General features: G+C 42.1%; 1 protein-coding gene across 1 annotated transcript; it reads left to right on the forward strand.

The window, feature by feature from the left end:
- The first annotated feature begins 11329 nt into the window (after positions 1 to 11329).
- On the forward strand, positions 11330 to 12966 carry LOC143933111 (free fatty acid receptor 2-like). The gene is made up of 2 exons (XM_077456051.1): positions 11330 to 11406; positions 11557 to 12966. The coding sequence occupies exon 2, from the start codon at positions 11641 to 11643 to the stop codon at positions 12598 to 12600; it is 960 nt and encodes a 319-aa protein (XP_077312177.1). The 5' UTR covers positions 11330 to 11406; positions 11557 to 11640; the 3' UTR covers positions 12601 to 12966.
- Positions 12967 to 26623: the final 13657 nt, after the last annotated feature.

Raw genomic sequence — 26623 nt, forward strand, 5'->3', positions numbered from 1 at the left:
TAAAATTTTGCATTGCTCCTTGCAAGAGAGAGACTAAAGGGATCATAGTTTCAGCTTAGGACTATACAAAGCCACAACAAAAATATGTGTAGTTATTGGATGTCTTTGATGTCAAGGAGCAGCCCCAAAAAATGTTTGCCATTGGCTTTGAATGTCATCAACTACACAGCGAAATGTCGATTTATTTTTTCTGAATATTGTATTTAAAGTGGTCTGCCGTTTTTTTTATCCTAATGCCACGTACACACGACCGGTTTTCTCATCGGAATAAACTCTGAAGGTTTGTCCGACGGAGTTCCGATGGAATTCTTCTGAAACTGTCTTGCGTACACACACGATCACACCAATGTCCGACAGTCAAGAACGCGGTGACGTACAACGCGTACAACGGGACTAGAAAAAGGAAGTTCAATAGCCAGTAGGCAATAGCTTCCGTCTCGTACTTGCTTCAGAGCATGCGTCATTTTTGGTCCGTCGGAACAGCATACAGACGAGCGGTTTTCCCGATAGGAATTGGTTCCGTCGGAAATATTTAGAACATGTTCCATTTCTAGGTCTGTCAGAATTTTCAACAAAAAAAAAAATCAGATGAGGCATTCACACGATCGGAATATACGATGAAAAGCTTCCGTTTGACTTTTTCTGTCGGACATTCCGCTCCTGTGTACGCGGCATAATAGTGATGGTTAAATTTGTTTTTACGCAAAAGATTAGGGCTTTAAGTTGGCATGTTATTCCTACCTCTAGTCACAAATATTGCCTGTAAATATTTCTGAGATTGTTTTTTTTATGCATATCAAGCACAAGAATGCCTTTCATTTTTATATCAAATCTTCAGAGTCCGTTTAGAACAATTGGACAAAAAACAGGTTCCACCAAGCATGAGAGGGTGTCATGCCACAAAGACACTTCTCTACCCCCACACTTCCATCCATTTTCTGGATTCTCTCATTTTAAGTTGTTAAGAGATTTTATCAAGCCTGGAAGTCTTTACAGCAAACTACAGCATTTCAAAGAGGACATTTTCATCTGTTTTTGCAAAAGAAAGCCCAAACCAGGCAAAGACATTGAACATAATAACTATATCTTCAACTGTATGGGTAAATGGGCACACAGTACTACAAAGAAAGGTATGTCCTGCCATATATATATATATATATATATATATATATATATATATACACATTACATGTAAACAGCATCTCCCCGTTCTGCCTAGTGACAACACACTGTTCGTCTGCTCCCTGTCATCAGAAGCAGAGATCAGTGTCGTGTCACTGCTAGTCTATCCCCCAGACAGTTAGAATCACTGCCCAGGACACACTAGACCCCTCACCCGCCTCCTAGCGGTTAACCCCATTCACTGCCAGTAACATTATTACCGCAATTTTATAGCATTATATATATACACACATAGTTACATGGTTACATAGTTTGTAAGGTTGAATAAAGACACCAGTCCATCCAGTTCAACCTGAGTGAGTGTCTACAATTGTCCCTATCCCTGTGCATTGCACACTCACATATCATCATATATATTTTACATTTGGAAAGAGTAAGGAAGTTTGGGGACTCTTGATGGTTTACCATGCTATTCAGGGCTGATTGTCCTGGATAGCATGGAAATCCAGAGAGATTGAGGCTCCATGCACACTGGAGCTCAAAAAAGCTTTTTCTGGACGCCAGAGCGCTGGTTGAATAACGAGATTTTAACAGTGTTTTGTACTAGTGTTTATGAGCGTTTATGTTTTTTAGCATTAGCGTTTATGGGTGTTTTTAATAAAAATACACAGAGGACACTCCAAAAATCCCACAATTCAATTCCCAAACTCCCACAATGCATGGAAAAGTTAGAACGCCGAACGCTAATTAACGCGTGTTTATGCACGTTTTCTTCGTGTTTTTGGTGGTCAGAAAAACGGCACATTGAACGCGATTTTATGGTGTTCAGAGAACAGGCCATAAACTCCACTGCTAATAAAAGCTAAAAAACGTCCATGTGTGCATGGACACATAGGATAACAAAGTGGAGTTTATGGACTGTTAAAAAAATGCGTAAACTCCAAAAAAACGGCTCCTATGAGCTCCAGTGTGCATGGAGCCTGATTGCGATGAAACCCTTAGTAGATTACTTGGGTACTGATTGCTATATATGTGACTAAAATGCACTGGTGGTATCCCAATAGGGCTTCTAAGTGATGGGGGGTTGCTCTCGGGAACTGAGGAAGAGGAACAGGAGCTAGAACTGGAGAGCAGATAAAAAATATGTTTGTTTTTTCTTTTAATAAAGTAAGGGAAGCTTTTTATTTCTGCCCCTGCTGCAGATTTGCCCTCACTGCCTGTCTGGCAATTGCCATTGTGACAGTAAGGCCCCTTTCAGACAAGTGGTCAACCTGTTTTTCAGGCCGACTTGATCGGACCCTCCATTCACCTCTATGGGCAGGGGGATGTAAATGGACATTTACTGTCTGTTTACACCCGGCCACCTCCGATCTGATCCGTCAAAAATGTGTTCCCTTCCATCTGGCCAGATCGGAGGGCAGTCTGGTGTAAACGGACAGCTGGTCCATTTACATCCAGCTACCCATAGAGCAGAATGGGCAGTGTCATCCGGCCGCTACGCTCGGCTCAGTAGGGGATCAACAGACAGATCCCCTGTTGAGAAAAACTGGATCTGGCCCATGTTGTCGTGGAAAAACCCTCCATACATAAACGCCCATTTCGTCGAACGGTATAATCCATCTTAAATAACCCATGTCTCCTGTATTTCCCCAGTAAACAGACATAATCACCATCTTAGCTCCATCGCTCCTTCCTCTGCCCTGATCCCTTCTTGGGCACCCATTTTAATCTAAATGATAGAGCCTCATGGTTTCAAAATCGACCAATCAAGCACAGGCATTCCCTCAAACAGGAGGGGTTATACAACAACCAATGAACAATGACTAGGGGAGTCCGATGGGCGTATCTGGGCGGGGGCATCGCGTACGATCTCCTGACCCCTGTCTCTGTGGATGGGTGATTATCTGCAGGTGTAGGCCATGGCACCCCAAATATGTTGATCAGGCATACAGTGGTAACACGAGCGCACATCCACTAAACCGATAATGTCTTTGCAGAGCGAACACCCCCCCCCCCCCCCGACGATCGTTCTGTGCATTGCACAGGTGCCCTTCGCGGACATATCCCCACTCTACAAACACTTCTCTACATCCCCAAGGAGCTTTTTCACTACCAAACAAATCTCAACCAGCTCCAGTCTGCCCCAGTTAGCTCTTTAGAGTGGGCTGTGGGGGAACCAACCCTGGGAGATACTATGACAATACATATTAACCGACCGCTGTCATTACATATACGTCGGCAGAATGGCACGGGTGGGAGAAATAACGTATCCGTAATTTCCCGCCGTGCACACGCGCGTGCCTGCTGCGACCTCCGTGACCCTGCCCGCGGGACCCGTGGACTCAATTGCCACTGGGATACCCCCGATCGTGTCACGGAGCTGAAGAACGGGGAGATACCGATGTAAACAGCATCTCCCCATTCTGCCTAGTGACAGCACACTGCTTGTCTGCTCCCTGTCATCGGAAGCAGCGATCAGTGTCGTGTCACTGCTAGCCCATCCCCCAGACAGTTAGAATCACTGCCCAGGACACACTTAACCCTTCCCCGCCCCCTAGTAGTTAACTCCTTCACTGCACATTTTTACAGTAATCAGTGCAATTTTATAGCGTTGATCGCTGTATTAATGCCAATGGTCCCAAAAAATTGTCAAAATTGTCCGAAGTGTCTGCAATAATGTCGCAGTCACTATAAAAATCACTGTTCGCCACCATTACTAGTAAAAAAAAAAAAAATTATTAATAAAAGCTATAACTTTTGGGCAAACCAATCAATAAACGTTTATTGCGATTTTTTTTTTTTTACCAAAAATATGTAGAAGAATACGTATCGGCCTAAACTCCTACTCCTACGCTCCACAGAAACTGCTCTCCTAAAACTAACAAATGATCTACTAACGGCCAAAACCAATCAACATTATTCGGTACTCCTCCTCCTGGACCTCTCTGCTGCCTTTGACACGGTTGACCACCCCCTCCTCCTCAAAAAACTCCACACCTTTGGTCTCCGTGACTGTACTCTTCGCTGGTTCTCTTCCTACTTATCCAACCGCACCTTTACCGTTTCTTACAACTCTACTTCCTCCTCTGCTCTTCCTTTCTCTGTTGAGGTCCCCCAAGTTTCTGTTCTTGGACCGCTCCTATTTTCAATCTACACTTCCTCCCTGGGTCAGCTGATAGCCTCCCATGGCTTCCAATACCACCTTTACGCTGATGACACCCAAATCTATTTCTCTACCCCTCAGCTCACTCCCTCTGTCTTCTCACGTATCACTAATTTACTATCAGATATATCAGTCTGGATGTCACACCACTTCCTCAAAATCAATCTATCCAAAACCGAACTTGTAATTTTTCCTCCCCCATATGCCCCTTCCCCTGATCTCACTGTCCAAATTGATGGCACAACCATAAGCCCATCCCCTCACGCCAAGGTTCTAGGTGTAGTCCTGGACTCTGACCTCTCCTTCAAGCAACACATCCAATCACTGTCCAAATCCTGCCGCCTCAACCTCCGCAACATCTCCAAAATACGCCCCTTTCTAACCAATGACACAACAAAGCTCTTAATTCACTCGCTGGTCATCTCTCGCCTTGACTACTGCAACTCCCTTCTCATTGGCTTACCTCTACATAGACTATCACCTCTTCAATCCATTATGAATGCCGCTGCCAGACTCATCCACCTTACCAATTGCTCGGTGTCTGCTACTCCTCTCTGTCAATCACTCCACTGGTTTCCGCTCAGCCAAAGAACTAAATTCATAATACTAACAACTATGTACAAAGCAATCCATAACTCTGCCCCCAGCTACATCACTAGCTTAGTCTCTAAATACCAACCTACTCCTTCTCTTCGTTCCTCTCAAGACCTCCTGCTCTCTAGCTTCCTCATCACCTCCTCCCATACTCGCCTCCAGGACTTTTCCAAAGCTTCTCCAATCCTATGGAATGCCCTACCCCAATCTGTCCGCCTATCTCCTACTCTATTAGCTTTTAGACGATCCCTGGAAACACTTCTCTTCAGAGAAGCCTACCCTACCCACACCTAACTGTATTTTCATTTTCTCCATCAGCTCACCCACCACAATTATTATCTTTTTTGTTTCAACTTGACCCTCCCTTCTAGATTGTAAGCTCTAACGAGCAGGGCCCTCTGATCCCTCCTGTATTGATTTGTATTGTAAGTGTACTGTCTGCCCTCATGTTGTAAAACGCTGCGCAAACTGTTGGCGCTATATAAATCCTGAATAATAATAATAATAATAATAATAATAATAAACTGAGGAAAAAAAATGTTTTTTTATATATTTTTGGGGGATATTTATTATAGCAAAAAGTAAAAAATAATGTGTTTTTTTCAAAATTGTCGCTCTTTTTTTGTTTATAGCGCAAAAAATAAAAACCACAGATTTGATCAAATACCACCAAAAGAAAGCTCTATTTGTGGGGAAAAAAAGGACATCAATTTTGTTTGGGAGCCACGTCGCATGACCGCGCAATTGTCAGTTAAAGAAACGCAGTGCCGAATAGCAAAATGTGCTCTGGGCAGGAAGGGGGTAAATCCTTCCGGGGCTGAAGTGGTTAAAATACATCCTAATAAAATTTCCACAACAATGTAAAAGGGGCCTCGGTGAGAGGATATCCCTCCAAGGAAGCCCCAGATAGCAGCCTGACAGCCACCCTAATCCTTCCCACATTTTCTGTCAATGCCTGGCTGTCAACATGACAACCAGCTGTTGTGTAAATACAACCGCTGTAGAAGCTGCTGTTGTAAAAAATTGAACCGTATAACAGTGTTTATAAACAATGCTCAGAGGCCAGGACAGGTAGATACAATGTACCATTGCTACTTTTGTATCTATTTAGTTTTGTTAATCTGATGGACTTTAATCTGTATTTAATGTCAGTAAAAGAAACCTAAAAAGTAAAACAAATTTATATATTCCTATTTAGCCCCTTTTTTCAATGTGTAGTTTATGCCAACAAGCCTGAATTGAGTGTTTTTTTTCCTCTTTTCCCCAAACTATTATTACCCTGAAGATTTTTTTTTTTATCTCTATTTTTCGAACTTTTTTTTTAATTACCGTAAATTAAATTTTTTTTTAAAATTAATAAAATTAATGTTTTATTTTATTAGAATTCAGCTTAAGAGTCAACTAAGTAAAAAGACGTATGTCCATATATAACATTTACATAATATCCAAAACTCTATATACACATATCAAAATATTGTATTCAAAAAGAAACAAACAAGAGAAAAAAGAAGGGGAAAAAAATAAAAAATAAAAGGTAAAACACACTTCCCCTCTTAACAAACAATATATTATAAAAGTTTAATTTGCTCCAACACCCCCCCCCCCCCCCCCCCTCCCACTTGAAGGCCCCTGCCTCCCTAGCTAATCCTGTTCCTAATATCTCTCACCAATATTTTTTCGAACAATTAATTTTTTTTTTATATTTATCACTTAATTATTTTAATTTAATTTTTATTCATTGTGCTTATTGATTAAAAACATTTAAAAGGTTAAACAGAAAATTAAACAAGTGCAAAATTGGAAAACTAGCCTTTATTTTATCTGTAAATAACTTTGCAATGCTTTGTACCAGAATCATAAATTGAGTGTCATTTTGAACAGGACAAATAATAGAATATAATTTTTACTTTCTGATTATAATAAATATAAACTGACACCTTGTTTTGTTATGTTTTTGTCTATGGATGGCAAAAAATAAATAAATATATATATATATATATATATATATATATATATATATATATATATACTGTGTGTGTATATATACATATGTATATATATATATATATATGTATATATATATATATATATATATATATATATATATATATATATATATATATGTATATATATATATATATATATATTTATATATTTATTTATTTATTTTTATCTTTTGCAAGATAATATCAACAAATGAAAGCCTGCTTTTTTTATTTAAATGATAGAAGTGTTACTTTGTTGATAGTATCTTGCACAAATAACAAATATATATATATATATGTGTATATATATATATATATATATATATATATATATATATATATATATATATATATACACATATATATATATTTGTTATTTGTGCAAGATACTATCAACAAAGTAACACTTCTATCATTTAAATAAAAAAAGCAGGCTTTCATTTGTTGATATTATCTTGCAAAAGATAAAAATAAATAAATAAATAAATAAATATATATATATATATATATATATATATATATATATATATATATATATATATACATATATATATATATCACAATTGCAGAGGTAAGATGCACTGAACGATCCTTGAAGTGCAAGCAATCTAGTCCTTCCCACGGACAGATATGTAGAAACAACGATGCGGATTGCTGCACAAAATTTTGTGCAGCAATCCGCATCGTTGTTTCTCTCTCTCTCTCTCTTTCTCTCTCTCTCTCTCTCTCTGTATATATATATATATATATATATATATATATATATATATATATATATATATATATATTTGTGCAAGATAATATCAACAAATGAAAGCCTATTTTTTATTTAAATTTTTTTATTTAAATGATAGAAGTGTTACTTTGTTAACTTGACTAATGACAATTTTTTGCTGAATAAACAGAAGAGTCGTATCTAGCCTGTCTGATCCGGGGATGCAGGTAAGAAAATCAGGGGGAATACTGTCAACGTAACTTTGCTTTATCTTCTCCAACTAGCTCTGTCTGTTTTTCTGTCTCTCCTGCTCCCCCCACTGGCACTAGATGATACTGTATGTGAGTCTCCGTCTGGCACACAGGGTTTAATTCACTAAGAGGTCACAGGCTGGGTTCACACTTATGCCAATTGGATGTGAATTTTCCGAATCAAATTTGCATGACAGGAGACTCTGACCGGCTCTCAATGGAGCCAGTTCGCACTGCTCCGGGGAGGCTGCGGTCCCCATTGGAAAAGGGTCCTGTGCGCCTTTGGCTCAATTTCAGGTGCGAATTCCGGCAAAAATTCGGACCTGATTGGCAATTGTACAGGGGCGCACAGGTGTACAGGCATGCTTGGACCCGTGGCCCATGTGAACCCAGCCTTAATCTTTTCCAGTCCTGCAGAGTAATTCCAACATTTGGGACTTTGCGAAACAAGTGTCCAAAGAAATCTAAATTGATTCTTAATTGGATTTAGGTCTGCACTTTGACTGTGCCATTCTAACACATGAATATGCTTTGATCAAAACCATTCCATTGTAGCTCTGGCTGTATGTTTAGGGTCGTTGTCCTTCTGGCCCCAGTCTCAAGTCTTTTGCAGACTCTAACAGGTTTTCTTGTAAGATTGCCCTGTATTTGGCTCCATCCATCTTCCCATCAACTCTGACCAGCTTCCCTGTCCCTGCTGAAGAAAAGCATCCCAACATGATGCTGCCACCACCATGTTTCACGGTGGGGATGGTGTGTTCAGGGTGATGTGTAGTGTTAGTTTTCGGACACACATAGCGTTTTGCTTTTAGGCCAAAAAGTTCAATTTTGGTCTCATTTGACCAGAGCACCTTCTTCCACATGTTTGCTGTGTCCCCCAAATGGCTTCTCGCAAACTACAAACGGAACTTCTTATGGCTTTCTTTCTTTTTGCCACTCTTCTATAAAGGTCAGATTTGTGGAGAGCACGACTAATAGTTGTCCTGTGGACAGATTCTCCCACCTGAGCTGTGGATCTCTGCAGCTCCTCCAGAGTTACCATGGGCCTCTTTGGCTCTTCTCTGATGAATGTTCTCCTTGCCCGGCCTGTCAGTTTAGGTGGACGGCCATGTCTTGGTAGGTTTCCAGTTCTGCCATACTCTTTCCATTTTTGGATGATGGATTGAACAGAGCTCTGTGAGATGTTCAAAGCCTGGGATATTTTTTTAAATCCTAACCCCTTTCCTGGTCTGCTAGGCTGCATGCTCGAACAAGAGCAAGGTATGGATTTGGGGGGACTCATGCCATTTTTTTTTGGTGTGAGACACCAAAATGCATGCTTTATTCCCCCCTGAACCATACCAGGCAATCCGCCCTCAATATGGGGGGGGCTGCTTTGCCAGGGGGAACATTGTCCCCATGTAGATGAGAAGGACCTCTTCCCGACAAACCTGGACCAGTGGTTACGGGGGAGCGGTAAATTATTGGCATCTGGAAGCCCCCTTTAACAAGGGAGCCCCCAGATTCTGGCCTTTCCATATGTGAATTAGTATTGGGCACATACTCGCATATTACAATACCATAAAGGATAATGTTTTTGACAAGTCCTTTATTAGAAAAAAACATGTTTTCCCTGATGTACATTCATTGTTAATCACAATGAATGCTGACAGCTGACCCACATGAGAAAAAATAAAAACATTACCCGCCGACATGACTGCTCCATTGTTTGGCTCCTGCCGACTGACATGCTGCTCCCTCCCTCGCTGATGAAATAATCTAAGGAGTGAAATCAGCTGGTGATGCGGTTGACGATGCATGGACATGTTCACGTATGGTCAATGATGTAATATGGGGTGGGGTCACCCGGTGATGTCACCTTGGGAACCCACCCCCTTATGACATCATTGACCATACATGGATATTTATATTATGGCATTGAGTGGCTGTGATTTTCTAGATTTGGAGTATACTGATTTGGAGTATATTGTACATGTACACATATAAATGGGGATCAACAGGTTTTCAAACACAACAGTCCTACAATGTCTACCTCTGCTGTCTGCTCATTCATGTATTGCAAAAAGAAAACATGAATTAAAACATTTCTTTACAAAATAAATAAAAATAGTTTTACTTACTTTTTTCTTTGCTTTGATGGAGCTCTGTGCAGTTTGTTGAATTAATTCTTTTGGTGGGCTCTTTTGATGTAATAATTGTGGACGGTACCTCTAAGGAAGCAGTTGCTGTAATCTAGATTCCATGCCTGTATTCTCTTTTTGTTACTTACCAATGGGAAAAATTAGAGCACAAACTGCAAGGCTCCCCAACTCCGAACATGTCCGTTCCCCACTGATCAGTCTTCCATTTACTGGTGCAATGCAATGGTGCATTATTGCATGCCCAGGTCATAATACTCTATGCCCTTGTACACACGGTCGGACATTCCGACAACCAAATCCGTCGGATTTTGTCCGAAACTGTTGCATACACACAGTCGGACAAAGTTGTCAGAAAATCCAATCGTACTTAACGTGATGACGGGACTATGTTCAGGCTACGTTCAGGCTAGTAGCCAATAGCTTTGGTCTAGGAATTTGATCTGAGCATGCGTGGCACTTTGTCCGATCGGAATTCTCTACACATGATCGGACAAAGTCCGATCGGATCATGTTGTCGGAAAATTTTATAGCCCAGCTGGAAAACTTGGTCCGTCGGATACTCCGACGGAAACAGTCCGATGGAGCCCACACACTGTTGGATTATCCGACAACACAGTCCTATCGGACACTGTCCATCGGAATGTCCGACCGTGTGTACAAGGGCTATCACTGTGAATGTTCTACTGGACAAGTGCACACAAAAAAAAGATGGAAAAATTAACATTAGTCATAAAAAAAAAACAATAAGTATTAAAAATGGAAAACTACAAGAATTGGTCACTTCACTGAAAGTTCATGGAGAGCAAACGGAAAAAAAAGAGCCCCTTGAATGTGGAAGGAAGGGGAGCAAGAGACTGTAGGGAGGAAACATGTTGATTGAGGATGCCACATAAGACATGTTCCTCGGGAATGGCTGGACCCTCCAACTATGTCTATTCGCTTCTATAAGACAAGTTAGTGAACCTTTACCAGGACAGCCCAGAGCTTTATAATATGTCCTGGGCAAATATTGTGGCTCAGGACTGGGATTCCCAGGTAGGCAATTCATGAGTAGGAGGAGACAGAAGGCCTGGCAGTAGGAAGCAAATTACTAATTTGCTTGGTATCTCAATCTACTTATTAATAAAGATTTCAATTAATCACCTTGTAGAGATTATTTATGACCAACAGCGAGGTCCTGTGACCTCAATATTGTCTTATCACTGTAGCATCCACATTTAATGTACACTGAGCACAGTATTAGTGTGATAAGTCTAATATTATAGCAGTATATCAATAGCTTGATAAGGCAGACACTTGGTTACACAGTAAGGACAATAAAGACCGAGTTTATCAGGCTTTTCATTATGTTTCAACAAGCATTCATTTCCAAGATTCTTCATCAGGTGATTTCTTTTCACAACTGCAGAGACTAGTGGAGAAGGCAGCAGGAGAGGTGAGTATCTTAGATCTACTTTGCAGTGGAAACTTTATTTTAGCTACTGGTTTTAATAATGAAGGTTGCCGCACAAAAAATTCTCAAACGACTCGTTTGAGAATATTTCAATATTTCAAGTTACCTGATTATTTTTAATTATTTTTTTAGTATACTGAAGAAGCCTCCAGCTCAAAAACAAATCAACAAGGGACTTGGCAAAATTCAACATCGCCAATATTAAGTTCAACCATCATGTCCCTTTTTCCAGGATCGGATGCCCTATTTTTGTTTGTCTACATCTCCACATTTGTAACAGGACTTCCCCTGAACATAATGGCCCTGTGTACGCTCATTAAAAAATTTAGACAAGGTGTCGTACCAGTGGACATCCTGCTGGTCAACCTGACCATTTCCGATTTGTTACTTTTGATGTTTCTTCCCTTCCGCATGTTGGAAGCAGCGTCCGACATGCAGTGGAATATACCATATGTTTTATGTCCTTTGTCATCGTTTATGTACTTTAGCAGCATTTACATTACTTCTCTCTTCCTCATGGCCATCAGCGTGGAGAGGTATCTTGCTGTTGCCTTTCCATTCAAATACGTGCTTCTCCGTAAACCAATCTACTCTGTGCTGGTTAGCCTCTTCATCTGGATCATTGGATCTGTCCACTGCAGTATTGTGTACATCGTGGAGCACGCTATTCCCAATAATGTGACAGAACAAAACAATACGATGTGTTACAGTACGTTTTCACCAGCACAGCTCGAAATTCTACTCCCGGTGAGGCTAGAAATTTGCTTGTTTCTCTTCTTTATCCCATTTGTGATCACTATCTTCTGTTACTCCAACTTCATCAAGATCCTCCTGTCTCAGCCTCGCCTGGAGAATAAGAGAAGAACAAGAGCCATCTGCCTAGTGGGGATCACCCTCATTAATTTCATTATTTGCTTCATGCCCTATAATTTATCACATGTTGTGGGCTTTTTCCAAGGTGATAGTCCAGAATGGAGAGTCTACACTCTACTCTTAAGCACCTTCAACGCATCGTTGGATCCCATCATATTCTACTTCTCTTCTGCATCCTTTAAGAAAGTCTTTTTGGAGGGGCTGGTGGACGTTTTGAAAAAGTTGCATTTTGAAAAGTGTTGCTATAAAATTTGCATTGCTCCTTGTGAGAGAGAGACTAAAGCGATAAGAGTTTCATGTTAGGACCATGCAGAGCCACATAATATGTAGAGTTAGTGGATGTCATTGATGTCAAGGGGCAGTTCTAATATGTCTCCAAAAATGTTGGTCCTTGGTTTTGAGTGTTGATCAACTACTTTTTTTGTTATATCAATAAATTTTTTGGAAAAAACCAAACCAGGGAAGTGGGACATTAATGGTGCAATACTCAAAGAAGAAATATATATATAAAAGTTTATAAATATTTTATTATAACAATCCCGTAAAAACAAAAAACAGCCTTTATAGTCATACAAAATGTTATATACAACTTGCGATCCAGAAAGAGGTATGATTGAGGTAGTTGTGATTGGTTTATCCCGACATGTTCCGCTTATTGCTTCATCAGAGGATATGCCAACTACCAAAATAACAAAATCAAACAATAAAGAGGAAAAACATAAGTTAAGTTTGCAAGGTCCAATTCTTTAGACAATTTTACATAGCTTTGTACATATAACAAGACATATATATGGTTAACAGAAGGCATGAGTAAGGCCGCGTACACACGCGCGGACTGTTGGCCCAACTTTGTCCGTCCAACAGTTTGAGCGAACAGTCCGCTCAAACTTAGCATGGACGGACATGGCCACACACGACGAACGAACAGTTTGCTGAAACCGTGCGCGATGACGTGAACGGCACGTACGACGGGACGCAAAATACGACGTCCTATACACTGCATTATAACTTTCAGCTTGAAAATCCTTTCTGAGCATGCGCGGAACTTAGTTTGACGAACAAGCCTACACACGGGCGGACTGTTCGTTGAAACAAGGTTTCAGCGGACAGTTTTTCGGAATTTCCGTAAAACCTTGTCCGTCCAACTGTCCGCTGAAACTGTCCGCTGAAAGCCCACACACGAGCGGACTGTCCGCCCAAACACTGTTCAGCGGACAAGGTTGGGCCAACAGTCCGCGCGTGTGTACGCGGCCTAAGGCTCCAAGTGGATAGGTATGCTCACCCTCATTTCACCAACCCATTCACCGCCAGAAAATCGTCAAGATGACATAAAAGATGCAGGGCAGCACTTTTTTTGTTAATTTTATTTGAATTTTGTTCTGTCATTAAATGTTTTTGTTTTTTTACTCCAATGATATAGGTTGGGGTTTTTTTTTACTGAAAAACTGGTCTTCTAGTTGACATATCCTTCCCACCTCTCACTGCAAATATTGCTATGGCTGTATTTAGATATTCCTGAGATGGTTTATGCATGCCATTCCTAAGACCCCTTTCACACCACACCGCCCATTGCGTCGGCGGTATTTTTAGCGGCGTTTTAACGCCGGATTTGCGGTGCATTTCGGGCGCTAGCGGGGCGCTTTTACCCCCCTCTAGCGGTCGCGAAAGGGTTAAAACCGCCGGCAATACGCCGCAATAGCTGCGTTTTCCCGGCGGTATTACAGCGCTGCCCCATTGATTTCAATGGGGAGCAGCGGTGGAGGAGCGGTAAACACACCGCTCCTTCACCGCTCCAAAGAAGCTGCTGGCAGGACTTTTTTCTGATGTCCTGCCAGCACACCGATGTAGTGTGAAAGCCCTCGGGCTTTCACACTACATACAATGGTGCAGCTTCTTTAGGGCGGATTGCAGGCGCTATTTCTAACGCTATAGCGCCTGCAAACCGCCCTGGTGTAAAAGGGGTCTTAAAAAGGCCTTTGAGTTTGCGATCCTTTGTTGTAAAAATATTGACAAAGTGTGGGCTCCAACAAGAATATGAGGGCGTCATGGCACAGAGTCTTTCCTGGTTTCTCTCATATTCTCTTTCTTTGTCCTCATTGGCATTAAAGTGGTATGAAACCCAAAAACAAAAGAGTAATGGGGTTGCAAGTTGCCAATCCTTAATAGTGGTGGCTGCCCTTAGTTTCCCTTTGTTAGGATTTTTTATCTTTATTTATGCCTGGTGATCGGGCTGGTAACGCACTGCCTGTGGGAGGTTTGTTAATATAATGTAACATAACTTACATACATAGTTGCATAGTAGGTGAGGTTGAAAAAAGACACAAGTCCATCAAGTCCAACCTATACTTATGCCGCGTACACACGATCGGAATTTTGGTTGGAAAAAGCTCTGATGATTTTCCCGATGGAATTTCGATGGGATTTCGCTCAAGCTGTCTTGCATACACACGGTCACACCAAATTCCGACCGTCAACAACGCGGTGACGTGCAACACATACGACGGGACTAGGAAAAGGAAGATCAATAGCCAGTAGCCAATAGCTTCCATCTCATAGTTGAATTTGAGCATGTGTGAGTTTTTGCGTGTCGGAATTGCATACACACGATCGGCATTTCCGATAGAAAGTTTTTCCGTCGCAAAAATTGAGAACATGCTCTCAAATTTTTGCTGGCGGGAATTCGGCCAGCTAAATTCCAATGGAGCATACACACGGTCGCGTTTTCCGATGAAAAGCTCTCATCGGTCTTTTGCTGGCCAAAATTCCGATCCTGTGTACGCGGCATTATACAAAAACATATGTTGTGAGTGGTTCAGTATGATTATTTATAGTATGGTTTTTGTATGAGTGTAGGATGGTTATGCTATATTATTTTAACAACCCTCCAGTAACATGTAAGCCCTTGTACACACGGTCGGAGATTCCGACAACCAAATCCGTCGGATTTTGTCCCTCGGATCTTGTCCGAAACTGTTGCATACACATGGTCGGACAAAGTTGTCGAAAAATCCGATCTTTCAGAACGTGATGACGTAATTTTGTTACAATGGGACTACGTTCAGGCTAGTAGCCAATAGCTTTGGTGTAGGAATTTGATCTGAGCATGCGTGGCACTTTGTCCGATCGGAATTCTCTACACATGATCGGAGTATGTCCTATCGGACCAGTTTGTCGGAAAATATTTCCAGCAAGTTGGAAAATTTGGTCCGACGGATATTCCGACAGAAACAGTCCGATGCATACCACACACAGTCGGATTATCCGACAACACGGTCCGATAGGACACATTCCGATGGATTATCCGACCGTGTGTACAAGGGCTTAGAGTTGGTATACAGAAGCATAGACACATACATTTATGTACAATATAGGTGATATATATTGTATTTTGTTGGCCTTCTACTTTTATGTTATTCATTCAACATTTGAACACCATATATGCCGGGGTATAAGGCAACCGGGCATATAAGACGACCCCCTAATCTTACAGTTTTTTAAGCGTTTTTTCCTGTACTTACCGTATAAGATGACCCCCCTTCCAACGCTTGATATTTCTTGCTGGAGCTGGCGCCATATCTTTCTCGCTGCTTTTGCTGGAGCCAATAACGGCGAGCCACGTATCCTATTAATGAATAGGATATTAATGAATACAAAGCCTGCTTGGATTGGCAGAGGCTGTAACATCATCAGCCCGCGCCTCTCTGACTCTCAAAGCCAATCCGAGCAGGCTCGGATTAGCAGAGGTTGGTACTCCAATCCGAGCAGGCTCTGTATTCATTTGAATACATCGCTCACTGGGATTGGCCCAGCGGTATATACTTTATGTAGCCGAAGCTACATACAGTATTACCGAACAATCAGCAGGCATCCAAGGGGCTGACCTGGCATATAACCCCTGCTTTTTGGCCAGTTTTTTTAAGTGTAAAAGGTCGTCTTATACGCCGGAAAATACGGTATTTTGTATGAAATAAAAACCATTCAAATTATTTTTTTACATTAACAAAAAGGGGGGGGGGGGGGGGGATTTGGGACTTTGAGTGAGATGTGTGTTAGACAAAAATAAATAAATTGCCCAATAATGAGAAAGTTTATTGATATAAATACACATGGGACATGGAACATAGCAGATAAGGCGAGCTGATGGGCATATAATAGACAAATGTGAAAATTCCATTATTGCACATGATACATAAAATCAAAGAAAAGGGTATAATGTAAACAAATGATTAAATACAAAACTGCATTTAAAAGCTTGACGCGTTTCATGGATGAAGTTACACTTCTTCAGAAGAAAGTGCAGAAAGCGTATCCCAAAAAAATATTTCAAATTACTCCAATAAATAAAATAAGGATGTAAGGTGGAGGAGAAAACCAAACACCCCAGAAATGACTTACATATAAGCTCTAAAGTTGTTCATAGGATGCTAAAACCACTTTCCATCTCTCCCCTCAAGGGTGGTATTTACCGTCTTGGATGCCTGCAGTCCTATGCTCCCACAGCTCCCAGCAGGGATATTTCTGGCTTTTCTGAAATTTACAAATGTAGCAATCTAGAATTTGGATGAAAGGTTTAGCATCGGGATAACACTTTTTGATAAGTAGTGCATTTGATATACAACTATATAGATCAGACATAAAAATAGGGACAAATAAGGAGAAAGAGGGACAGAGGGACTTTGTTCCAAATCAAGGATAGTCCCTTGAAATCAGGGACAGTAGTTGGGAGCTATGTATATGCAACCCGGACTCAAGCTGAAAACTGCTGTGGAAATTCATTCTTTATTGCTGCTGTATTATCCCTCTGCAATGTGGACAGGGCTAAACTGAATATTCATTAATGCAGAAGTGCAGCAGCCAACTTTAAGGAGAAAACGTTGCAATGCTCATCCATGGAGTGTGTCCAGTGGAGGGGGCAGAGAGCTTGGCTGGGTCTGGATTGATCCATAATTGATTCATAATGACTTCTGAAATTTACAAATGTAGCCATCTAGAATTTGGATGAAAGGTTTAGCATTGAGATAACACGTTTTTGATAGATAAGTAGTGCATTTTATATACATCTATATAGATCAGATATAAAAGGAGGGACAAATAAGGATAAAGAGGGACAGATGGACTTTGTTCCAAATCAAGGATAGTCCCTCAAAATCAGGGACAGTATTTGGGAGCTATGTATATGCAACCCGGACTCAAGCTGATAACTGCTGTGGAAATTCTTTCTTTATTGCTGCTGTATTATCCCTCTGCAATGTGGACAGGGCTAAACTGAATATTCATTAATGCAGAAGTGCAGCAGCCAACTTTAAGGAGAAAACTTTGCAATGCTCATCCATGTCTCCAGTGCAGGGGACATACATTTTGGCTGGTTCTGGATTGATCCTGGAGGACAGTGATGGTCTGATGCAACAAAGCAGGGGGAAGTGTGTCTGCGGGCTGCTGAGAGGACAGTCTTAATTAAAACTAAAGCCATTTTTCTGCCAATTTTGAATAGAGTAAGGGAGAGTTATAACCCCTGTAAGGTTTACTTTTGTCATCTGTGTCCTATTGGCAAGATCTCCCTTCACTTCCTGTCCCAAAGCCAAAACAGGAAGGGAGAAAAAATCCATTTAAAGTGAAAAAATCCCTTGTTGTCACCAGGGTCATCAGAACTAGTGTCCCCATTAGAAGATATCCCCAGTATTCCTGTTCTGGGGACAACCCAAACAGGCACATACAGCAATAAAAACCTGAAATGGGTTCTACTTTCTTTCCATTCTACCCAAAAATGTGTCGGTAAGTGCTGGGTGAGTGAGATGTTTCATCTTCAAGCGTGCAGCGTAATCACAAGGCAATTCAGCATCTCCTCTAGTGGTAGTGCTACACATGGAACCACACTGCACAGACACCCCAGAGGCTGCAGCATTCTGTAAATGCTCTTCTTTTGCAGGAACACAATTTTAAACCTGGCCGGGTTGCTTTAAGCCATCCATTTTTGGATCGAAATTCAACCAGTTCAGCAGGGACTGCCTGAGTTTCGCACCATGTACAGGCAGGAAAGTTGTACAGAAGTCAAACTACTAATCGACTTCGGTGCAACTGCCCGGTTGGAAGATTTATTGGAAAATTTCCACTTGATCATTGCCACCGGCTATAGCTGATCAGTGTATTCTTATGAAGGGGGAGGCTCAGCGGGAGGATTCCCCCACACACCTTGAATGTGTGAATGGGGGAATTGAGTTGTTATTTTTGTTCAACCCACTAGTTGAAAATAAATAAATGAATCGTCTATAGCTGTCTTTTAGTGTAGCACAGCAACCTCATCTCAGTGTTAATCTACATAGATCTTATCAATGGGCATTCACAGAAAACAGATGACTTGACTTGTATGTATGTTGTATGTAATGTATGTCGTTGCAGCAGCTGCTCAGCAAGAATGTAGAGTAATCTGACAAAAAAATAACCACTAGGGGGAGAACTGACTAATTTCTATTACTGTATTTATTGGCGTATAACACTCACTTTTTCACCCTGAAAATCGGGTGCTAATAGTGTGTGTGCGTTATACACTGATAGTGAAATTTGGGCTGCCTAGGAGGGAATGGGGAGGGGATAGGACGAGAGCCGTCAGATTATATACAGCGAGAATCTCCTGTTTACTCAGCGGCCTCTCCAATAGGAAGTCCCGTCTCCTGGGCCGGCATTGGATCAGTGTTCTGTCTATCATAGAACTTTGTATTAAAGAGGCTGCTGAGAAAACAGGAGATGCGCACTGTATGTAATCTGACGGCGCTTGCCCCGCCCCCATCCCTGTCCCCTTCAAGGCAGTAGTAATCTGAGGTGAGGCTGCAGATGGGCACTGATCAGGCTGCATTCATGGCAAAGGTGAGGCTGCATATGGGCATTGATCAAGCTGCACTGATGGGCAATTGTGAGGCTGTAGATGGGCTTTGATCAGGCTGCATTGATGGGCAATTGTTAGGCTGTAGATGGGCATTGATCAGGCTGCATTGATGGGCAATTGTGAGGCTGCAGATGGGCATTGATCAAGATGCACTGATGGGCAATTGTAAGGCTGCAGATGGCATTGATCAGGTTACAGGTGGGCAATGGTGAGGCTGCATTGATGGGCACTGACCCTTATTTTTCTACAAAGTTCTTCATTAAAAAAAAAAAAATTCCTGAAACTTCCCTCCTAAAATGAAGGTGCGTGTTATACGCCTGTGCGTGTTATATGCCGATAAATGCGGTAAATATGTTCCTCAAAATTAGAAATGAGCTCCGTGCTTATCTCTACCCGAACTTACACTTTGCGCTATTCTCTAGTCCAGGGGTCTCCAAACTTTCTAAACAAAGGGCCAGTTTACTGTCCTCCAGACTTAGGGGGGCCGGACTGTGGCCATTGGGAGTAAAAGTTGTCATGGCATCAGTGGCAGTAGCAATGCATCTTTCGTAACAGTGGGAAAAATAGTGCCCCATTATTGGTGTCAGTGGGAGAAATAGTGCCCCATGCTTGGTGTCAGTGGGAGGAATTGTACCCCATCCTTGGTGTCAGTGGGAGAAATAGTGCCCCATCCTTGGTGTCAGTGGGAGGAATAGTGCCCCATCCTTGGTGTCAGTGGGGGGGAATAGCACCCCATCATTGGTGTTAATGAGAGAAATAGTGCCCCATCATTAGTGTCAGTAGGAGGAATAGTGCCTGATCATTGGTGTCAGTGGGAGAAATAGTGCCCCATCATTGGTGTCAGTGGGAGGAATAGTGCCCCATCCTTGGTGTCAGTGGGGGGGAATAGCACCCCATCATTGGTGTTAATGAGAGAAATAGTGCCCCATCATTGGTGTCAGTAGGAGGAATAGTGCCCCATCATTGGTGTCAGTAGGAGGAATAGTGCCCCATCATTGGTGTCAGTGGAAGGAATAGTGCCCCATCATTGGTGTTAGTGGGAGGATAGTACTCCATTGTTGGTGTCAATGGGAGAAATAGTGCCTCATTGTTGATGTCAGTAGTAGGAATACGGCCCCATTGTTGATCTCAGTGGAAGTGAAAGTGCCCCAAGGGCTGGATAAAGGCAAGCAAAGGGCTGCAGTTTGGAGACCACTGCTCTAGTCCAATCAGTTGCTTGCCATGTCATAAAGGCAGTGACATCACCAGCCCCTTCGTTTATACTGTATGTGCTGCAGGGTGGGGAAGAATGGACTACAAAATAGCTTGAATTGGAAGTTCGGATAGAGGTAATGAGGACTAACCTCATCTCTACTCAAAACATGTCACAACACTTATATAAAAATAGACTTAAAAAATTACTCCCAAGTAATAGGAATAATTAATGAGCACAGACATCAGTACATACTGTATATCATTAGTACATAATACATCCAGTCGTTGTTCAGAAGTTGTCAGCCGTTGGCTCTATAAAACCTCAGCACAGGCTCAATTAAGCATAAATCCAACAATGTTTGAGCAATACCTCCCAGCAGGCGCCACGGTATTCCTTCTGCTAATTCCCGAGCCAACCTTTGCTCTCAAACAGCAGGACAATGCAGCTATTGCCTAAGTGTTGGTTTAGTACATATAATTCTCAAATATTACCATTAAATGTTTGCTCTTTGTAGCCGGTGCTTCAGTGTCTACTTCCTGGGTCATGTTGTATACTGTGTAATTACACATGGCCTATCTATTGAGAATATTAATATTTCACAATCTGTTTCCCTGGAACACATCCATTTCCTGCTCGTATTTCACGGGAAGGTTGGTGTAGGACCATCCTTTGCACCTAAAGCCCTCTGTCCTTTTCTCCTCCAACTTGTCCTTCTCATATGTCCATGAACATGGGGCCTGAAAGCAGTGGTTGTCAAATTATGAGCTAAAGGGGGCCTCAAATGTGGCCATTAAATGTTTGCTCTTTGTAGCCGGTTCTTCAGGGTTTACTTCCTGGGTCATGTTGTGTATCGTATAATCACTCATGGCCTATCTATTGAGAATATTAATATTTCACAATCTTTTGCCCTGGAACACATCCAGTTCCTGCTTGTATTTCACAGGAAGGTTTATGTTGGACCATCCTTGGGACCTGAAGCCGTCTGGGTCTTTTCTCCTCCAACTTGTCCTTCTTTTATGTCCATAAACTTGAGGCATTCAAGCAGTGGTTGTCAAATTATGTGCTAAAGGTGGCCTCAAATGTGGCCATTAAATGTTTGTTCTCTGTAGCCGGTGCTTCAGTGTCTACTTCTTGGGTCATTTTGTGCACCTTGTAATTACTCATGGCCTATCTATTGAGAATAATAATATTTCACAATCGGTTGCCCTGGAACACATCCAGTTCCTGCTTGTATTTCACAAGAAGGTTTATGTAGGACCATCCTTGGGACCTGAAGCTGTCTAGCCTTTTCTCCTACAACTTGTCCTTCTTTTATGTCCATAAACATGAGGCTTTACATCAGTAGTTGTCAAATTATGAGCTAAAGGGGGCCTCAAATATGGCCATTAAATGTTTGCTCTTTGTAGCCGGTTCTTCAGTGTCTACTTCCGGGGTCATGTTGTGTACCGTGTAGTTACTCATGGCCTATCTATTGAGAATATTAATACTTCATAATCTGTTGTCCTGAACACATCCATATCCTGCTCGTATTTCACAGGAAGGTTTATGTAGGGCCATCCTTGGGACCTGAAGCCCTCTGGCTTTTTCTCCTTCAACTTGCCCTTCTTTTTGTCCATGAACATGAGGCTTTAAAGCAGTGATTGTCAGATTATGAGCTAAAAGGGGCCTCAAATGTGGCCCCTAACATCACCAAAGGACCGCCCATAATGTTTAGTATCTGAAAAGCTTGCGAGGACTGTCAGAGACTGCAGACCTAATAGAGGAAATGAGGGTCAGAGAGTGAGGCCATTGTTGGCTGGGGATATGCTGCAGAAGACAATAGGAAACTGGAAACATGTTATAAGAGGCTAGTAGAGATCAGTGCTGTTACCCTAATCAATGTTCCCTCTACAGATTGCTGATGTCCAAGGGCACACATCATATACCCAAGGGCCTTGTGCACCCTCGGGCCACAGGTTGGGCACCAGGGCTTGAAAATGTATGTAAACCTTAGCAATGAACATTTATTATTAGCTCCCTTTTGGTCTGTTAAACATACCATTGCAAGCATTTTGTTCTATTTGTTTGATAAGCGCAAAATAAAGTCTTTCACCAGCACAGCAGGGATACTTACACACTTTATATACTAGTGAAGCTGACTGTTGGATTTCTGACTGGAAGTGATTTGAGTGGCTATAAAGCTACCAGATCATGTACACAACCACTACAAAGTGGCACCCCACCCCAACCCCAACCACCCATGTGAGCCCCCCACTATGTACCCATGGCCATGGTGTGTAGAGTGGAGGGAGATCAGTCAACATATGTTGACTGCTCAGCCTTCTGTTGCGTGTCCCCAGAAGCAACAAGCATTTCCAACCACTGTGTCTTTGTGCGACGCAGAAGAGGTGAACGGATGGACTCTACATGCCTGGTTCCCACCGTGAAGCATGGAGGAGGAGGTGTGATGGTGTGGGGGTGCTTTGCTGGTGACACTATTGGGGATTTATTCAAAATTGAAGGCATACCGAACCAGCATGGCTACCACAGCATCTTGCAGCGGCATGCTATTCGATCCAGTTTGCGTTTAGTTGGACCATCATTTATTTTTCAACAGGACAATGACCCCAAACACACCTCCAGGCTTTGTAAGGGCTATTTGACCAAGAAGGAGAGTGATGGGGTGCTGCGCCAGATGACCTGGCCTCCACAGTCACCGGACCTGAACCCAATCGAGATGGTTTGGGGTGTGCTGGACCGCAGAGTGAAGGCAAAAGGGCCAACAAGTGCTAAGCATCTCTGGGAACTCCTTCAAGACTGTTGGAAAGCCATTTCAGGTGACTACCTCTTGAAGCTCATCAACAGAATGCCAAGAGTGTGCGGAGCAGTAATCAAAGCAAAAGGTGGCTACTTTGAAGAACCTAGAATATAAGACATATTTTCAGTTGTTTCACACTTTTTTGTTCAGTATATAATTCCACATGTGTTAATTCATAGTTTTGATGCCTTCATTGTGAATCTACAATTTTCATAGTCATGAAAAGAAAGAAAACTCTTTGAATGAGAAGGTGTGTTCAAACTTTGGTCTGTACTGTATGTATATATATATATATATATATATATATATATACATTGCAATTTGCAAGTAGTTTATTGGGATTATGGCTGAAGATATCAGTCATAACCCTTGAATCAGCAACAGCCAGCGACTTTCTCATGATAGCGGTCTGAGCGACTCATGAGCCACTGTAACGCTTTTCGAATCGGTGGAAGGAACCCCCCCCAACCACCCCCCCCCCCCCCCCCGACACTCAGTGATGTTTCTCTGGTTTACCATTTCTGTCAGTTCGATCGAGAAAAGATCTGATGGTGCAGCTGGCTGCTCCCATTAGGAAGTCAAACAGTAGATACTCCTTGATCGCCTGTATGGCCTGCATGGCCTTGGACGACCAGAGCAAAAAGACATTTCTGTCGTTCATTTCTGGGGCATTCAGTACGTCAACAATGTACAGAATGCCTTCAGGTTGCTATGTTGTATTACATTTTTTGAGTTTTAAAAAATGATAAAAGCTGCTGAACTAAGTGGAAAAAGTCATGTTTAATAGCAATACTATTCAATTTAAAAAAAAATGCATGTATAGTCATGTTAAATGTCATATTAGTTGTTTTAACAATAGTGGAGTGTTCCTTTAAACATAAATATTATTTTTCCACAGTGGCCACAAGAGGGAGATAACTGAACACTTGTTATTCTGCTGTTTAAACTGGGAAAAGTTATCATTGCAGAAAAATCTAAACGGAACGCGGAAGACTTTTAGATGTGGTGTGCACAGTTTTATCTACAGACAGAGGCGGCTCTAGGTTTTGTGAGACCCTAGGCAAAACTTAGACACGAGGCCCCACTCACGCCCATAATGGGAAAAATAATTCAAGCAAGTTATCAGTGGTGGATGAGACAATAGAGTCGGGGGTGAGTCTGGGCCAGGACAGGAGTGTTACCACTACTGAGAGGCTTGAAAGGCAGCAGAAAGATCAGGTATATGACAGGAGTCCCACTATTTCACGGGAAGCTTGACAGGCAGAATAGGGATCCTCCTCCTGTCAGCTCTTTTTCCGGTCTGTAGACATCGGAGCTGAGGAAGGCAGCCAGCATTTCTCCCTGAGTTCAGATTACAGCACGATGAATGCTAAACAGCCCACACAAGCTGAGGGCGGGTGTGCCCACATTAGTGCCCCTCCTGCCAGGGAATTCACTGGAGCCACTTGGCTCTGCTCCAGCAGGATTCAGCCTGGCAAGGTCCTGGCAATACAGGTAATTTACCGGAACAGAGAGGATCTCCACATAGGGAGAGAGACATTTCCCAAAAAAGCGATGTTCCGTGTGCGAGTCAGCCAAATTAGGAGGCCGCGAGGCCCCTGTGAGAGTGAGGCCTTAGGCGACCGCCTAATCTGCCTAATTAAAGAGCCGCCTCTGTCTACAGACTATCAGTTATTGAGTGCAATGAGCCATAGCAAGCAATCACATGTGTATTTGAATTTGTGCTTGGCCAAACCACACTCTTCTGATTGCATGCTATCATAGCTCCCAACTGTCCCTGATTTTGAGGGACTGTCCCTGATTTGGAGCAATGTCCCTCGTTCCCCCTCATCTGTCCCTAATTTTGGTCTGATCTGTATAGTTGTATATAAAATGCACTTTTTTTCCCAGTGCTAAACCTTTCATTCAAATTCTAAATTGCTGCATTTTTAAATTTTATAAGCCATTATAAAGGATTAGTAGTGATAAAAAAAAAGCCCTTGTTTATACAACTAACCTTTTTATTTGGTTAATTCTATATTAAGGGGGTATGGCAGGGGGCGTGTCCTAAATATGCCTAAATATGTTTGCTAGTAGGTGTCGCTCATTCCCATCTAAAAATGTTGGGAGGTATGTGCTATGGATAACAGCACAAATTTTGTGATTGCAAGACTCTTATCTTTGCTTCAATTACTTGCCAAAGAGGACCCTCACTCTGTATATAAAGTCCAAATATCCTCTGGAAATCCAGGACAGTAGAAACAACCACACAGGTGTAGCACCAACCCAACGAAGGCCACTTGAAGATGGCTGACCCCAAAGGTTGCCCACACCTTGCAAGCCTCTCGACACCTCGAACACCCTGGGTTCAAACATTTTTAAATGACAATGCAATTATACAGACACCAGACTGCTTCCTTTAACTCCTGATGTCACGGGCCCACAACCTCTGTGACCAACTATCAAACAATAAATAACCAGAAATGGAAGACTTAGGCTGGCCATTACATGGTCAAATTTCTAAAGAATTTTCTTTTGGAAATCAGAAAATTTGTGAGTTTTGTAATCTGATGGTTACACCATTGATTTTGAAATTCACCTCATGTTGCTACAGAAAAGAATTTTTGTGGCTCGGAATCTTCTTTTCTTAACGGGAATTTCCTTTTCTTGTACATGCATGTAGCACTAACCCCCGAAGGAGCTGCTGCTTTAATTGGGCTTACCGTTACCTTCTTCTCCTCAATTTGTGTCTAGGGGTTTCCTGTGGTAGATGGCCCAGTAACTTTAGAGACTGATGACAGATCTGCATAAAGGGATTTTTATTGCAAAAAAACGTAGACAACAAACAGTCTCTTAAAATAGGATCAGAGGGTTAGGAAGGAAGTTCAGGTACTCTTAGCCCTTGTACACATGGTCGGAGATTTCGACAACCAAATCCGTCGGATTTTGTCCGTCGGATTTTGTCCGTCGGATCTTGTCCGAAACTGTTGCATACACACGGTCGGACTAAGTTGTCGAAAAATCCGATTATTCAGAACGTGATGACGTAATTTCGTTACGATGGGACTACGTTCAGGCTAGTAGCCAATAGCTTTGATGTAGGAATTTGATCTGCGCATGCGTGGCACTTGGTCCGATCAAAATTCTCTACACATGATCAGAGTATGTCCGATCGAACCAGTTGGTCGGAAAATATTTCCAACAAGTTATAAAATTGGGTCTGACGGATATTCCGATGGAATCAGTCCGATGCATACCACACACAGTCGGATTATCCGACAACACGGTCCGATAGGACACATTCCGACGGATTCTCCGACCGTGTGTACAGGGGCTTAGTGTCAAAGTCAATAATGAAGGACTTGCCATTCACAAATGAATGTTCACTCAAGTTGGATAGTCCCTCTCTCATAAGGCCTAGCAGCCAACAAGATGCTTCACTCAGGAGCAAGTCTCTGCGACAGACATTGTTGTA

This window comes from Lithobates pipiens, unplaced genomic scaffold (genome assembly GCF_037356315.1).
Source record: "Lithobates pipiens isolate NorthernLeopardFrog02 unplaced genomic scaffold, aLitPip1_a1.2 Scaffold_27, whole genome shotgun sequence".
Taxonomy (NCBI): domain Eukaryota; kingdom Metazoa; phylum Chordata; class Amphibia; order Anura; family Ranidae; genus Lithobates; species Lithobates pipiens.

Bases quoted from the DNA above. Each gene is read 5' to 3' on its own strand.
- LOC143933111 (XM_077456051.1), top strand. From the start codon at position 11,641: ATGTCCCTTTTTCCAGGATCGGATGCCCTATTTTTGTTTGTCTACATC.